This window comes from Miscanthus floridulus, chromosome 16, assembly GCF_019320115.1.
Source record: "Miscanthus floridulus cultivar M001 chromosome 16, ASM1932011v1, whole genome shotgun sequence".
NCBI classification, from domain to species: domain Eukaryota; kingdom Viridiplantae; phylum Streptophyta; class Magnoliopsida; order Poales; family Poaceae; genus Miscanthus; species Miscanthus floridulus.
The window spans coordinates 30,296,660-30,312,410 of record NC_089595.1 but is presented as its reverse complement, the minus strand read 5'-3'; the positions used below and the strand labels follow the sequence as shown (position 1 = coordinate 30,312,410).

Genomic DNA, 15,751 nt, shown 5'->3' with positions numbered 1-15,751 from the left:
GAGCAGCGACTTCTTGCCAAGGTGAAGAGGTCCCTGAACTGGTTGTACCTGCTCGACCTGAAGGTAGAGAAGCCGGTGTGCCTGGCGGCAAAGCACTCCGAGGAACCATGGATTTGGCATGCCCGGTTCAGACATCTCAGCTTCGACGTACTTGGTCAGCTAGAGAAGATGGTCTGAGGGCTACCCCACATCAAGCACGGAGGCGAGCTGTGTGACAGCTGCATGGCCAGGAAGCAGAGGAGGCTACCTTTCCTAAAGGCGGCCAAGTATCGCGCGAAGGATGCTCTCGAGCTCGTTAACGGTAACCTCTGCGGGCCGATCACGCCTGCTACAAACAGTGGTCGGTGGTAGTTCCTCCTACTTGTGGATGATTACAGTCGCTACATGTGGCTGCAACTCCTGACAAGCAAGGACAAAGTGGCGACGGCGATCAAGAAGTTCCAGACGCGCACGGAGGCCGAGAGCGACAAGAAGCTCCGCGTGCTGAGAACTGATCGTGGCGGCGAATTCACTTCGGTGGAGTTCATTGCGTACTATGCAGATCAGGGTGTGGGGCAACACCACACCGTGCCATACTCGCCACAACAGAATGGCGTGGTGGAGAGGCAGAACCAGACGGTGGTCGGCATGGCCCGATCCATGATGAAGGCCAAAGGCACGCCGACAAGGTTCTGGGGTGAGGCAGTGACCACGGTGGTGTTCATCCTCAACCGATCTCCGACCAAAGCCCTAACGGGCAAGACGCCGTTCGAAGCTTGGTATGGGCGCAAGCCGAGCGTGTCCTTCCTCCAGACATTCGGCTGGATCAGCCACATCAGGAAGACAAAGCCGAACCTCACCAAGCTAGAGGATAGGAGCACACCCATGGTGTTCCTAGGCTACGCAGAGGGTACCAAGGCATAGCGGCTCTACGACCCACGCGGAGACAAGGTGCTTGTCTCGCGCGACGTCGTGTTCGATGAGGAAGCGGCTTGGGACTGGAGCAGTCCGAGCACAGGGGGAGCTGACAGCTTCACCAACACCTTCGTCATCGAGCACTTGGTCATCCACGGCGGTGGAAACACTGGGGAAGAGGTGCCGAGCACTCCGAGAAGAGTGCCGAGCACTCCGGCGGTAGAGCGGGGCACTCCTGGGGCAGTGCCGAGCACTTCTGGAGGGATGCCGAGCAAGCCAGGAGTGGTGCCGGGAGGTTCTGCAGTGGTGGCGAGCACTCTAGGACGGGTGCCGAGCACTCCCGTGGCGGAGCCAAGACGTCTTGCAGCAGTGCCAATGACTCCAAGACTGGGGCTAGACACTCCTACAGTGTGGCCGAACACTGCAGGAGTTATGATGAGTCGTCCAGGTGCTGTGCCAAGCACTCTGATGGAACAGGAAACTCCATCGACACCAATCGAGTTCGCCTCACCTCCAAGTGACATCACTGAGTTCGTGGACGCCTACCACGAAGGTGAGGAGGTGCGGTTCCGCAGACTGGACAACATCGTCGGCAGCACAAGTCCCTCAGGTCTAGTGGGTAGGCTGCTCAACGATGCAGAGCTACTACTCGTCAGTGCAGAGGAACCACCCATGTTCGCGCTAGCCGAGCGCGATGGAAACTGGCCACGGGCGATGCTGGAGGAGATGAAGGCAATCGAGGAAAACGCGACTTGGCAGCTCGTCGATCCACCTCCAGGATGTCGTCCGATCAGCCTGAAGTGGGTGTACAAGGTCAAGCGGGACGAGCTCGGCGCCATTGTCAAGCACAAGGCGCGCCTCGTCGCCCGAGGCTTTGTTCAGCGCGAGGGCATAGACTTCGAGGAGGTTTTTACGCCAGTGGCGCGCATGGAGTCGGTCTGTTTGCTACTTGCTTTGGCAGCAGCAAAGGACTGGTGCGTCCATCACTTGGACGTTAAATCGGCCTTCCTCAACGGCGAGCTGGCAGAAATGGTCTTCGTCAGGCAACCTCCAGGTTTCGCCGTCAAGGGAGAGGAGCACAGGGTGCTCCGACTGCGCAAAACAACAACAGTCCACTAAAACAAGTATAACTAGAGTTCTACTAAACATTTGACATCATCCTTTATATGCTGATGGAAATCTTATAAAAGTCTTTTGAACTTAATATATCATAAAATGAAATGCATCTAATCTTGTCTAGGAATATGAAATTGGTCGAAACTAACAAGTTTGACTCAGGACAAAGCTAAACCAACTTACAATTTGGAATGGAGTGAGTATATATAATCGCTAAAATATCCCCAGCGTTAGATTACATAGATTTGTTATGACCTGCCGCAAGCCTGAATACAACAATGAGAGCTTGTGATGCCATATATTCGTCCGATCCTTTGGAAGAAGCCAAAGCAATGAGAGGAGCATTTGTAGTACATATGTTGATACTTTGACAAGTGCAGTCGTGCCACGCAAAGGGCACCGGCGGTAACCTATGGCCACATCAATTGGCGGGGTTCATTCTAATGTGTTCTCACCACCACAGCAATTCCCCTCTGCAATAGCACAGGAAGAATAGTATAAAAACTGAAGCACAGTTGGAACCACGATTGGTCATCGTCATCCTATCTATCTGGGTGCACCGAACTAAATAGAAGCAAAAGCCAAGTGGAAGTGAAGGTTTCTGCCCTTGCCGTATCTTGCTTGAGAGCAGTGATGCCTGCAATTGAGCATCCAGTGTCAGCCAACCACTGTGAGGGTTTCTACCGGCTTGCTGCAGATATACATCCGGAGTTCTAACATCTTGATTATTTTCCTACAACAATACTCTGCGACATATAGGTAACATTGTTCCAGATGCCTCCTACGTACTCATATAATAGAGTTTGATTACAATTTTCGTTCTAAAGTGTGCTCTTTGCCTTTATTTAATTTGGTAATCACAGTGACTATGGGCATTGACAAATTGGATTCTTCTCCAGTTTCACTGTCTTCAGCGCTCCTGCTGGGATTGCATGGGTGTTAGAGTAAATTTATAGGAATAGACCACATTGCTTACCAACGTGGGTGTTGGTCCTCTATACTATATAATCATCTCGTGAGGCTCAGAAATCAATTCAATTTCATCCAACTCTATTCTTCCTATAGGTGGTGCATGCTAGCTAATCTACTGTTACCTTTGTGTGAACACAGCAAGGGAAGGCGACGCCGAAAGGCCCCCTGCTGTGATACTGTAGCCGCTGCAGGTGCAAGCGCCGCACGGCTCACCTGCAGCACTGTAGCCATGCAGTGGCCAGCGCAGAGTCAACCCTGTATGTTATCTAGTTACTGTTACAGCATGTGGGCTGTACTAGAACTAGATAGATAGAGTTGTATAAATAGACTACTACGGCAACTCAGTAAAGTGAGGTCAGATTTGCCATCTCACAGACAGGGCTTCGGCTAACGCTGGTGTCTTGTATTGTGCGTGCTTGCTCTGTTCTCCCTTCTTCTTCTAGCTCCAGACATAGTGTGTGGGACGGACAACGCATGTTTATGGGCGGCACGGCTAGTGGGTGCTCGGCAACACTAGCGGGTGCTCGACAACACTAGCGGGTGCTCGACAAGACCGGCGAGTGCTTCACTCGCCTGAGCCGGTGATCCTGTGAGCCAACAGTGCATTCACTTTTTCTGCACTTTATTTTCTCTCCATTATTCCATAAATACATAATCCGCTGGATCCTATACTAGAAATATTTTCAACATTCAGGCAAGTTACTTCGGAAAATATTATCCTGACGGCTCCTCCATGGCCTCTGCTTTGTCACTGAACATGGAAGCTATGCAACCATGAAGGGTTGAAGGGTATCGATTCATGGCTAGCTGAATGCTCAATGGCCAGATTGAAATCTAAATCGTTGCATGCAGTCTCATATATATTATTATTACTCGATCGATTCCATGCCTTTCTGCTTGAGGTTCCGGAGATCTCAGCAAATCCAGATAACATAGTCATCACGCCAACACTATGTCGCATACAGAAATTGGTAAAATTAGTTGTGGCTTGAGCATCAGCTTTACCTATAATTTGGCTAGGTTGGCGAATAATGATGACTGATGAGGTATATTTCCCGTATAGCAGCCAAAGGGACGAGATGATCCCACGCATGCTAGTAAACAGTACTAATATAATAATAATATAGTTAAGAAAAAATACAATGCTTGGGAATTTTAATAGCCGCCCATCAATCCAGATCTAGTGGTTAGAAGATAAGATGTACCTAGTAGGAGGTACTAAGTTGTGGACCGGTACTAAAAACCTATGGGGCAGGAACCAATTAAAAAGAAAAGTCCGATGGTATATTAGTCATTTTATCGGCTTACCTATTCGATTAACAAAGAGGGCAACAGCTAGGCTATCATATGGGCGGACAGCGGAGGGTGCCTAGCTGGCGAGGCTCATGGTGCCGGGTGATGGCAAGGGGCTCCTTTTTCTGGATCAGAAGGGCAGCGGGAGGTTCGCGAAACTGAATTGCAAGGCAGCGGGAGGCTCATGATTCCCGGCACACGGGAGGCCCTACAGGCGGGCGGCGCTGACCCCTGTCCAGCGGGCGGTGCCAATCCTTGTCTACTAGGCGGTGCCAATCCTTGTCTACTAGGCGGTGCCAAGCCCCAGCCACCCCCTCCAGGAGCAGGGGCGGATCCAACGGTGGGCCAGGGGGGCTCAAGTCCTCCCTACCCGTACCGGAACAGTGGAACCTCCTATGGAGCCTCTATAAATTTTTAGGTAAAGTTCTATAGTGTAGGTGGGCTGAGACTTAAGATCGAGCAGCAGTGTTGTTCAGCCCCCTGAAATATTTTTGGATCCGCCGCTGTCTAGGAGGGCAAGCACCGGCATGGAATCGGCGTGGTCGCCGGGCGAGCCAATTCGTGCGACAAAACGAGTTCTAGCTGAAGTAATGACTGCATATACAATTACTAAACTACCCTAACTAACAATTAATCACATAAATTAATTTCTTTCCCACATCAGCGGCTGAGATTAATCTGTCTAGAAGGAACTTCTGGTTCCTATACTTCAATATTCTGTGTGGTAACGTTGTTCCAGATACCTCCTACTCAAAATGAGCTTTATTATTGTTCTTCCATCACCCAATTTTTTACTCTGTCTCTCCCCCATACTGTTGCACTGGTTTTAAGCCACTCGCTAGCTACACATAAGGATACATTTTTATAAGATAGGTAGAGGTGAGAGGTCACATGAAGCTAATAAGACTACCAAACAACAAGTATGGATGTTCATGGCAGCGCTTCAAGAAATGAATAATGCGAGCTTGCATTTGTAGGTAGAGCACTATTCCTGTACTTTATTTCCTCTCCATTGCTCCATATAGATGCATGATCTATTGGATCCTGTAATGCAAAATATTTTCGGCATTCATGCACTTCAATTCAACTACTTTGATTGTTTATGTGCTAAATTTCTCTAGAGAGCGGTTCACTTTATACTAACATTGACACCTCCAAGATGTCCATGATCTTTTCTATATGTGGTTCAAATAAGTGTGAGTTTCAAATTAATTCTTGTTGCTGATAGGATGTGCAGTCTTTTGCTAGATAAATGGGTTACCAGGAATAAAGTTGTTTTTGACAAGTATTGACCCAAAACCTTTTTTTTAGGTTATATTAAGGAAACTTTTTTGTACTTTATTTTGCTGAATTTATTTCCATTGTCTAAAAAAAATTCAACTGCGGTAACCATAGTCATTCCATGAAATGGCAGTATTTGTCATTGATATGTATGGTTGAGTCCAAAGCTTGAACGTGTGTAGATGGATGTGTTATATATATATGGTGATTGGCGGTTCACACTTTCGTAACAGTAGCACTGACCTGCAATTGCGCAAGGTGTCTAGTCACTCATTTGACTGCGGAATCATATCATTAGTGTGTACAGATGACTGTATTATCATTGAATATTTTCTAACTGCATGTGATTTTCTTTTCCACATAAAAGAAAGAGCATGATTGCATGCATGATGCATCAAGAAACAGCATGATTGTAACAGTCACTCAGCATGAAAGCAGGCCTCCGTCTTTGAAGACATCAATGCTGATTCTATTTTCTATATAAACTTAATTAGTCAAACCTTAAAAATTTGACTTAGTCAAACATAGAATTGCACTATGTTTGGGAATGCATGGAAGAGGAGAATAGAGGAGAGAGCACTATATATGCATCGGAAGTTTCAATTCAGAACAGGGTATCCAGTATCGGATTCATTGGGAGAGGAGATCGATCCTCCGCAGCCATACGTTCATCAGTCCTCTGCCCCTTTTCCACGCACGTGCATACAGTCTAATGTTGTACCTGTACTATTTTCGTTTAATTTGCTTTATTGATGAAGCCGCAACCGTAAGATTGCATTGTTCAACACAAGCAGCGGCAGCATCCAGCCCTACGTACTTATAACCGTGAGCTTCAACTTCAAGTTGGCCCAAGCACAAAGTTTCCGGCCTTCCCCATCACACAACCAGGCGACCGAGAAGTAAGGTTTCTTGCTGACATCACTTTGAAGGCAACTTGTCTCTTATTTTTGTGATGAACCCCTCATGTGCACATGAAAACTAGAAACACTAGTGCCATGGGAGAGTGGAAATTGGGGTTTGCTCGTCATGACCGAAGAGCCACGTGATTTGGCCTCAAGCGCAAGTAGCCATGCATTAAAGGGTTTGTTTGCTTCGGACCCTGGCCTGGGCAACGCTGCTAGGCAACTCGATCCAGCCCTAGGTGTCCAAAATCGGACGTATAGAAGCGCTGCCTGCGCTAGGCACATGTACCAGTCCACGAAGCAAAAAGACACTAACCACGCGCATCCTTCCAACAGAGATGACGTTCCAGATGACACCTACTCGCAATCCACTATTATGTTGTTCTTCTATCTTCAAAACCAATAGCAATCCCCCAACACACACACACACACACACACACACACACACACACACACACATTGTTGCACACTTGCACTAGCTTTGATGATCTACTAGACACCTCGTCACACAAGGGATGCATATTTATAAGATCGGCAGATTTCACATGAAGCTAAGATTGCCAGCGACAGGTATGGTACAAATGTTCAAGCCATGAATAATGGAAGATTGGTAGGTGGTGAACAATTTCTGTGCTTTATTTTTGCTCTCCATTAATCCATAATGATAGATGCATGATCTCCTGCATCTTGTAGTACAAACTATTTTTGAACATAGAATTGCACTATGTTTGGTAATGCATGGAAGAGGAGAATAGAGGAGAGCACTATATATGCATCGGAAGTTTCAATTCAGAACAGGGTATCCAGTATCGGATTCATTGGGAGAGGAGATCGAGCCTCTGCAGCCATACGTTCATCAGTCCTCTGCCCTTTTCCTCACACGCATTACGTAAAAAACAATTTTTAACAACGGGACGAATTTTTTGTAGAGGCGGCTGGTGATGGAGCCGTCCTTATAGTGGTGTGCTCGGGAGCCCAGACACCAGCTGCCCCTACAAATGGAACAGCAGGGGCGGCTGGTGATACGAACCGCCCCTACAAATGGGTATGATTTGTAGGGGAGGCTCACTCACCAGCCGCCCCCGGCGTTGCTATTTGTAGAGCCGCCCCTACAAAAGCCCCCGTATAAATACCTCCGATTTGTAGGGGCGGCTCAATCACCAGCCGCCCCAACAAATGATCCACATATAAAACAACTGCAGCACCTTCTTTCTTCTCGGGTCACTCGCTCCAACCCGTAAAAGAAAGGTTGGGAGGCCTTGGGCACCTCCCAAAAATTGCTCTACTAAGGGGGAAGGTTTTGGTCTCAAATCCTTTGGTGGAGAGGTCGTAGAAGGTAAGAAAATACTATTCCACACATTTTTTTTGAAGTTTTAATGGTTGGTTAGTGAGTAATTAAAGTTTTGTTTTTCTCTCTCTTCTATGGTGCTTGAGCTACTTATGAAGCAAATTAGACCCAAGTTTTAAATGTACTATGGTAAATTAGGGAGGGAGACAAGATCATACTCTTATTTGGTCCATGTTTCTTAATTTTAGTGAACAATTAGTTAGTTTTATGCATGTTTCATGTGCATGTAGATCTAGATCTAGGGTTTGGTTTTTTTATTAATTTTTGTTTTTATAAATTTATGTTTGATAAAATTGGACTAGGGTTTGTATGAAAGATATTGGGTAAAGTATAATTGTTGCTAATTGTTGTCTTTGAAATTGTTTATTGTAATCAATAAATATGTATTTTAATTATTTATGGATAAATGGGCCATTAATTAATTTTCCTCTACCATGGTGTGTTTGTATGCTTCATGTAATTATATTAGATTTGTATTCATATATATCTGAAGTATGTACAATTATTCTCAAGTAATTATTAATTTGATTCATTTTTTATATATCTGAATAAGTAGTCCTTTAATGTTTGTTTTGTTGTTGTTGTAAAAGATGGAGTACAGGAACTCTTGGATGTATGGTTCGATAAGGTTCAAGGCAGGTTTCCGTGAAGAGGTGGGTAAATTTATTGAAGCCGCAAAGAAGCATGCAATGACATTGAAAGAGAATAAGGATATAATTATTTGTCCCTGTAAAAATTGCAAGAACCGTATGGCATGGACAGATATGACTATCAGCAGATCACATTTGATTATGCGAGGATTTGTTTTGGACTACACAGTGTGGATTCATCATGGTGAAACGGTTATTGTTAACGATGAGGATGAGGAGGAATACGACGACGAAACCATAGAATCCCTGTCCTAATATTCAGCAGAGCTTGATGCACGAATGGATTTTGAGTTTGACAATGAACAAGGTGGTGATGTTGGTGGTTGAGATGGTAATGATGAAGGTGGTGCCAATAATGATGGTGGAGCACGTGTCGGGAATGAAGATAATTTGGAGGACATGATTCGAGCTCTTGGACTAGAGATTTTACTAAATAGCCCGAAAGGTCTAGAAAATTTGGAAAGGGTGACAAGAGCATCGAAGGAGACTGTGCATGATGTTGAAAAGGGTTGTCCGACACATTGGACATTGCTACGTTTTGTGCTTGAGCTGCTCATCCTGAAGGCTAAGTACGGCTGGTCAGACTATAGTTTCAATGATCTATTGCATCTCCTGTCATGGGTGCTGCCACAACCAAACTCAGTTCCCGCCAACATATACCAAGCGAAGAAGATCATAAGTCCATTGACAATGGGGGTTGAAAAAATCCATGCATGCCCCAACCACTGTATACTTTTTCGTGGCAAAACATTCAAGTCACTGGATAAATATCGCCGGTGTGGGGCCAGCCGATATAAGAACAATGACCTTTACGGTGGGGACGAAGCCTCCACGGGGAAAAAGAGGAATAAGAAGGGTACAAAAAGGTGGTACAAGAATCTCAGCCTCTAGAGGACACTCCATTAGACAACAATGCAAAGCAGAGAAGAATTCCTGCCTTGGTGATGTGGTACCTACCAGTGACCGACCGCTTGAGACGTATCTTCCTAAACCCTAAAGAAGCCGCACTCATGACATGGTGGGATGATGAGCGCAAGGTGGATGATGATAAGATTGCACACCCAGCTGATTGTAGTCAGTGGCAAAAGTTTGATGAGAAGCACAAAGAATTCAGCGATGACCCAAGAAATGTACGGTTTGGCTTGAGCACCGATGGAATGAATCCCTTCAATGAGAGGATGAGCGACCACAGCACATGGCCAGTGATCTTGACCATGTACAACATCCCAACATGGTTGTGTCAGAAGAGAAAGTACCTTCTCCTCACTATTCTTATTTCTGGCCCTAAACAACCAGGCATTGATATAGATGTGTTCCTCGAGCCTTTGATGCAAGAAATGGAGAGGCTATGGAGACATGGGGAGCAGATGTACGATGCATTTCAAAAGGAGGACTTCATATGTAGAGCAATAATATTTGTTACTACCAATAATTACCCCGCGTTGTTTGGATAGATCAAAGGGAAGACAGGATGCTTGGTTTGCTTGGATGGTACTACATGGGTGTACCTAGATGCATCCAAGAAGATAGTTTACCTAAGGAACCGACGCTTCTTAAAGACAAGTCACAAGTACCACAACAAATTATTCTTTAGATTTTATGACAACGCCCCGGAGATTGAACCCCCTCCGGAGAGACGTCATAACGGAGAACACATGTACAGAATGGTGAAAAACATATGCGTCGTCTATGGAAAGAAGAATCCGGATGGGACGAATAGAGATAGAAGCACACCTCCTGTCGAAGGCGTACCTTTCAAGAAACAATCGATCTTCTTTTAGTATCTGCCTTATTGGCCAGACTTGGAGGTCCCCCATGACATTGATGCTATGCACATGCAGAAGAATGTCTTTGAGAGTCTCATTGCTACCTTGATGGACACAGGCAAGTCAAAGGATGGTCTGAAAGCACGGAAAGACATGGTGCAGCTAAACGTGATGCCATAGCTTCACCCGGTACCTGAGGCTAATGGAAAATACACTCTACCCGCGGTGTGCTTCAACCTAACACCAGACAAGAAGAGAGCTATATGCACTTTCCTGAGGGGGGTCAAGGGTTTTCAGCAAATGTGAAGAAGCTAGTGTCGATGAAGGACTTGTCAATAACACACTGCAAGGCTCACGATTGCCATATGATGCTGACAGTGTTTCTACCTATTGCAATCAGGGCTATAAAGTTAGAGTTCTTGAAAATGGTCATCACCCGCATGTGCTACTTCTTTTCGAAGATCTCACAGAAGTCGATTGGCAAGCAAGAGCTGAGTGACCTACATGAATTTGTGATGGAGACACAAAACCAACTGGAGATGTATTTACCTCCTGCTTTTTTTGATATAATGCCACATCTCATGATTCACATGGTTCATTAGATACAGGCGCTGGGCCCTTGTTACTTGCATGAAATGTGGTCCTATGAGCAGTTTATGTCGGTTCTAAGTCGATACGTGCATAATCGAGCATACCCAGAGGGCTCCATGATAGAGGGTTACAGTACTGAAGAAGTCATCGAGTGCTGTCAAGAGTACCTAAAAGTACAGAAAGGGATTGGTAAACCCGATTCTCGTCATAAGGGTAGGCTGGCTAGGAAGGGCATCAGTGGTAGAAAAGTGTTCATCAACCATGATTACAAAGAGGTGAGTCGGGCGCATTACAGTGTCTTGCAGAGTACACAACTGATGCAACCGTACATTGATGAACACTTGGCTATCATTATGGTGGAGAGAAATAGCCATTTGGATGATTGGGTCATGAAACAACATAAGCAACGACTAACTACATGGTTGAAGGACCAAAACATACCGCCTGGAGAAACCATAGACTCTATTACCATCAGTAGGTTGGCAGAGGGGCCATCGAGACAAGTGACATCTTGGAATGCTTATGACAACAATGGGTATACGTACTATACCCACGCAAAGGATAGTAAATATGTGAACCAAAACAGCGGCGTTCGAATAGAGGCTCTCGATGGATTGGGGCGAAAGATCCAATACTTTGGCATCATTGAAGAGATATGGGAACTTGACTATGGAAGGGATATAACAGTGGCCCTATTTCGATGCCGCTGGATCAAACAACACCAACTGAACGAGATCGGATTGAGAGTCCTGGACCTCGAGAATCTAGGCTACCAAGATGACCCTTGGGTGCTCGCTTCACGTGTTGCATAAGTTTTCTATATGTCTGACCCACAAAGTAACCTCCCCCCGAAGAAGAAGACAAAGCACGTGGTTGCCTCCGGGAAACAACACATTATTGGAGTTGATGGTGTGGACGATGTTGAAGCTTACAATAACTACGATGAGATGCCTCTATTCACAGACTTTCCTAAGAAGATCAGTGTTGTGGAAAAAGACCTACCCAAAGATATATTGCCATGGGAACGAAAAGGTGTCAAGGAGAAAGTCGTTACAGTGGGCTAGCTAGTTGTTGAACGTGGAGTGTTTATGTAAGTGTGTGTTTATAAGACTTTATTTATGCATGCGTGTGAGACTATATATTTATGTATGTGTGTAAGATTACATATTTTTATATGTGTGTGAGACTACATTTATACATGTGTGTGAGACTACCCTTTGCAACATCCAGATGAATCTATTTGAAATCACTTAACAATTTATGAAATGAAGAAATGACCAAAATAAAAGTAGGAGATCTTGATGGGTTATACAACTTTTATATTCATCACCTTTACAGCTGAAATCATTTAGTGTTTGAAAATCAGGTTTGAAGTTGTTATTTTCTAAAATTCAAAATTTGAATTGTTCAAAATTAGTGACAAAGATAGATGACTAGACTAAAATGATAGAGCATGATTTTAGAAAATTTTAGGGAAAAAACCATCACATTTAGAGTTAGTACGAGGAAGAAAAACTAGTTACAAGTTTTAGCCATAGATTAAAAAGACAAATCACACTTATTCATCATTGATCATCATGAACAGTTGTGATTTTTCTTTTTAATCTCTGGGTAAAATTTGTAACTAGTCTTTCTCTCTCATACTAACTTCAAATGTGATCATTTTTTTCCTAAAATTTTCTAAAATCTTGCCCTATCAAGTTAGTGTGTTGATTTGGTCATTCTTTTCATTTGACAAAGTTTGAGCACTTCAAATTTTCAAATTTAAAAAAATGACAAGTTCGAACGAGATTTTCAACCATTAAATGATTTCAGCTGAAAAAGTGATGAATACCAAAGTTGTATAACTCATCAAGATCTACAACTTTTATTTTGATCATTTCTTCATCTGACAAAGTGATAGTAAACATTGTTCACAAATCAACATGTTTCTCGTATAGTTCATGAATCTATGAGTCATATGTGAATTTATGAACAATGTTTACTAATACTTTGTCACATGAAGAAGTGACCAAAATAAAAGTTGTAAATAGTGATGAGTTCAATCACTTTTATGTTCACGACTTTTATTGTTGAAATCATTTAAGGTTTCAAAATCTTGTTTGAAGTTGCCATTTATTTAAATTCAAAATTTTAACTATTCAAATTTGGTCAAATGAAAATATGATCAAAATAAAAGTTGTACATATTGATGAGTTCTACAACTTTGGTGTTCATGAGTTTTTCATCTGAAATCATTTACTCTTTGAAAATATTGTTTCAAGTTGAAATTAATTAAATTTTAAATTTTGAATCGTTCAAACAAAGTCACATGACAAGATAACCAAAATAAAAGTTGTACATGTTGATGAGTTATACAACTTTTATGTTTACAACATTTTCATTTTGTTTCATTTAATGTCATAAAATTGTAGTCGAAGTTTTAAAATTTTAAATTTTAAATTTTTGTTTTTCTTGTTTTCTATATTGTTTTGACTATAATTGTTTTTATATATATTTCTGCATATATAAAATAATACAAAATATTATATTTGTGCATATATACAATTGTTTTTATATTACTTTGTGTTTTTGTGATATAAAAAATACAGAATTAATAATTTAAAAAAATAGAAAATATTTGTAGGGGCGGTTGGATCAGGAACCGCCCTACAAATGCATTTGTAGGGGCGGCTGGATCAAGAACCGCCCCTATAAATGCATTTGTAGGGGCGACTGGATTAGGAACCGCCCCTAGAAATCATCCTGAGTATAAATACAAGGGTGCACGGGTGTTAACCTGTTGGGCGCTCTCTTCTTCCTCCGACGCTGTCAGGCTGCCCACTTTTTCCCCGGCGCCCCGCCGACGTCGCCTCCCGGACCTGTCCCGACGCCCGCGCCCCCTCTCCGCACCCCCGGACCTCTCCCGACATAGCGGCCTAGATCCCCGACCCCTCCCCTTCTCATCCTCCTCCCCCGCCCGCCTACCGACCACGACGGCCGCTCTCGCCGCCGCAACCCGCCGGTCGCGGTTCTCGGTGGGCAGGCCGGCTATGGCGCCTAGCTACGGGCTCTTCACACTGCACCGGCCTACAGGGAGGTGGAGAAGTCTTGGGCTCTTGTCGATCCGTGCCTACAGCTAACCCTAACCGTGAGCCCGGCAAACCCAAATGTGGTCTACTTCGACCTGCACCACCAGCTCTTCACGTGAACGTCCCCAAGCGCAGAGTGGTGGACTACGAGGCCAACCAGCATGAGCTCGTGAACGTGCCTGAGGCGTCGCTGCCGCAGATGGGCTCCAGCCGCTACCTCCTCACTTGCAGGGCCGGCCCTGATTTTTTTTGAGGCCCGGGGCGAAACCATAATCCGGGGCCCTTTATACATACATGACTTTGATAGTACTAAATGTAAATACATATATATAAACACTTAACTGCGGATGCAATAGCAATATTCATATGAAACAATTCATAAATATTAAATTACCTTAAAAATTCCTATATTAAATTACCTTAAAAATTCCTTCTAACATTCCTCGATGCGAAGTCATTGATGATGGTATCAATATCGATCTCATCCAACAATCGCTTCTCAATGTATAATGTTGCCAAACCATTTAACCTCTCTTGAGACATTGTAGATCTCAAATAATTCTTCAACAATTTTAGTTTTGAGAAGCTTCTTTCAGCTAATGCCACAGTCACAGGCATAGTAAACAAGATCCGATAAGCAATGGAAGTATTAGGATAACAATCAGCCTTTGTAACAAACTCAAAAATCTCCATAGCTGTCATTGGTGTATCTGGCAAAGTGAATTGTAGAACACTCAACTCGGAAATTAGATTATTTAAATAAATGTCAGATGAACCATTTAGAGAGAAAACTGCTGCTAGTGTTGTGCAACACAACTTTAGCTCAGGACCATCCAATGCCTTCAAGTTTGCTGAACTCATTAAAAATCCAAATAATTCTCTGAATGATTCCAATTCTTGAAATCTAGTCTCCAATGAACGGACTGCCATATCAATTATAACCGCGAAGTAACTAACTTTAAATTCCTTCTCACCTTCCAGGAGTGCTTCCTTACTATTATTTTCATCAAAATGCTTCTTTCTAAGAGTACGTCGCTTTACTGGGAACGATAGCTCGACACCCATTTGAGATGCAATTTCCGTTGCATTGACCTTACTAGAAGCATACCCATCATTTCTATAGGTTTTAAAGTAATCCATTATGCCTTGTATCTGCTGCATGGTAGACTCAATGCACATAGATGGTGACTGCAACTTCTTGCTTACTTTATTGACAGCAAATAAAACATCATGCCAAATAACCATGCCAAATATAAATTCAAAGCTGCCAAGTACTTCAAATAAATTATTTGCATCACTTCTATCCTTTGGTTCTACATCTCTATCTTCACTCAATGCAAGTAAAGCTGCCCTTAGCTGAGGAGCTTGATATCTAATTGCGGCAACACTTTTAATACGACTCTCCCAACGTGTGTTGCACAAAGATTTCACAGTTAAACCATCAATATGGTCAAGCAAAAATTTCCATCTTTTAGTAGAACCAGTAAATAAGACATATATCCGTTGCACAATTCCAAAAAAGGAGTCAGCTTTGCTACAAGACTTAGCCATATCACAAAGAGTAAGATTAAGACTGTGGCAAGCACATGGCATATACAAGGTTCTTGGATTTCTATCACGCAATCGACTTTGAACTCCCTTGTGTTTTCCTTTCATATTAGAACCATTATCATAACTGCCAGCGCGCTCAGGTGCCTCCAGTTACTCAACTAGGCCGCCGTCGGCGATGGATGGCCTGAGGTGGAGAGGCTCACAAGTGCTTCCACCGCCTCGCCGTGCATAGTTGCAGCTGAGCCACGCAACCCGCCGGAAACCGGGTGACCAAACCAACCCAATAAACTAATCAAATTCGTTCCAACCCGTCGGA

The 15,751-nt window shown here is 43.8% G+C and overlaps 1 protein-coding gene across 1 annotated transcript; it reads right to left on the bottom strand.

Annotated features, from left to right (window-relative positions):
• Positions 1-14,304: 14,304 nt before the first annotated feature.
• Positions 14,305-15,435, bottom strand: LOC136510507 (uncharacterized). Its single transcript, XM_066504927.1, has one exon. It carries the CDS (start codon positions 15,433-15,435, stop codon positions 14,305-14,307), a length of 1,131 nt encoding a protein of 376 aa, XP_066361024.1.
• Between the last annotated feature and the right edge of the window lie 316 nt (positions 15,436-15,751).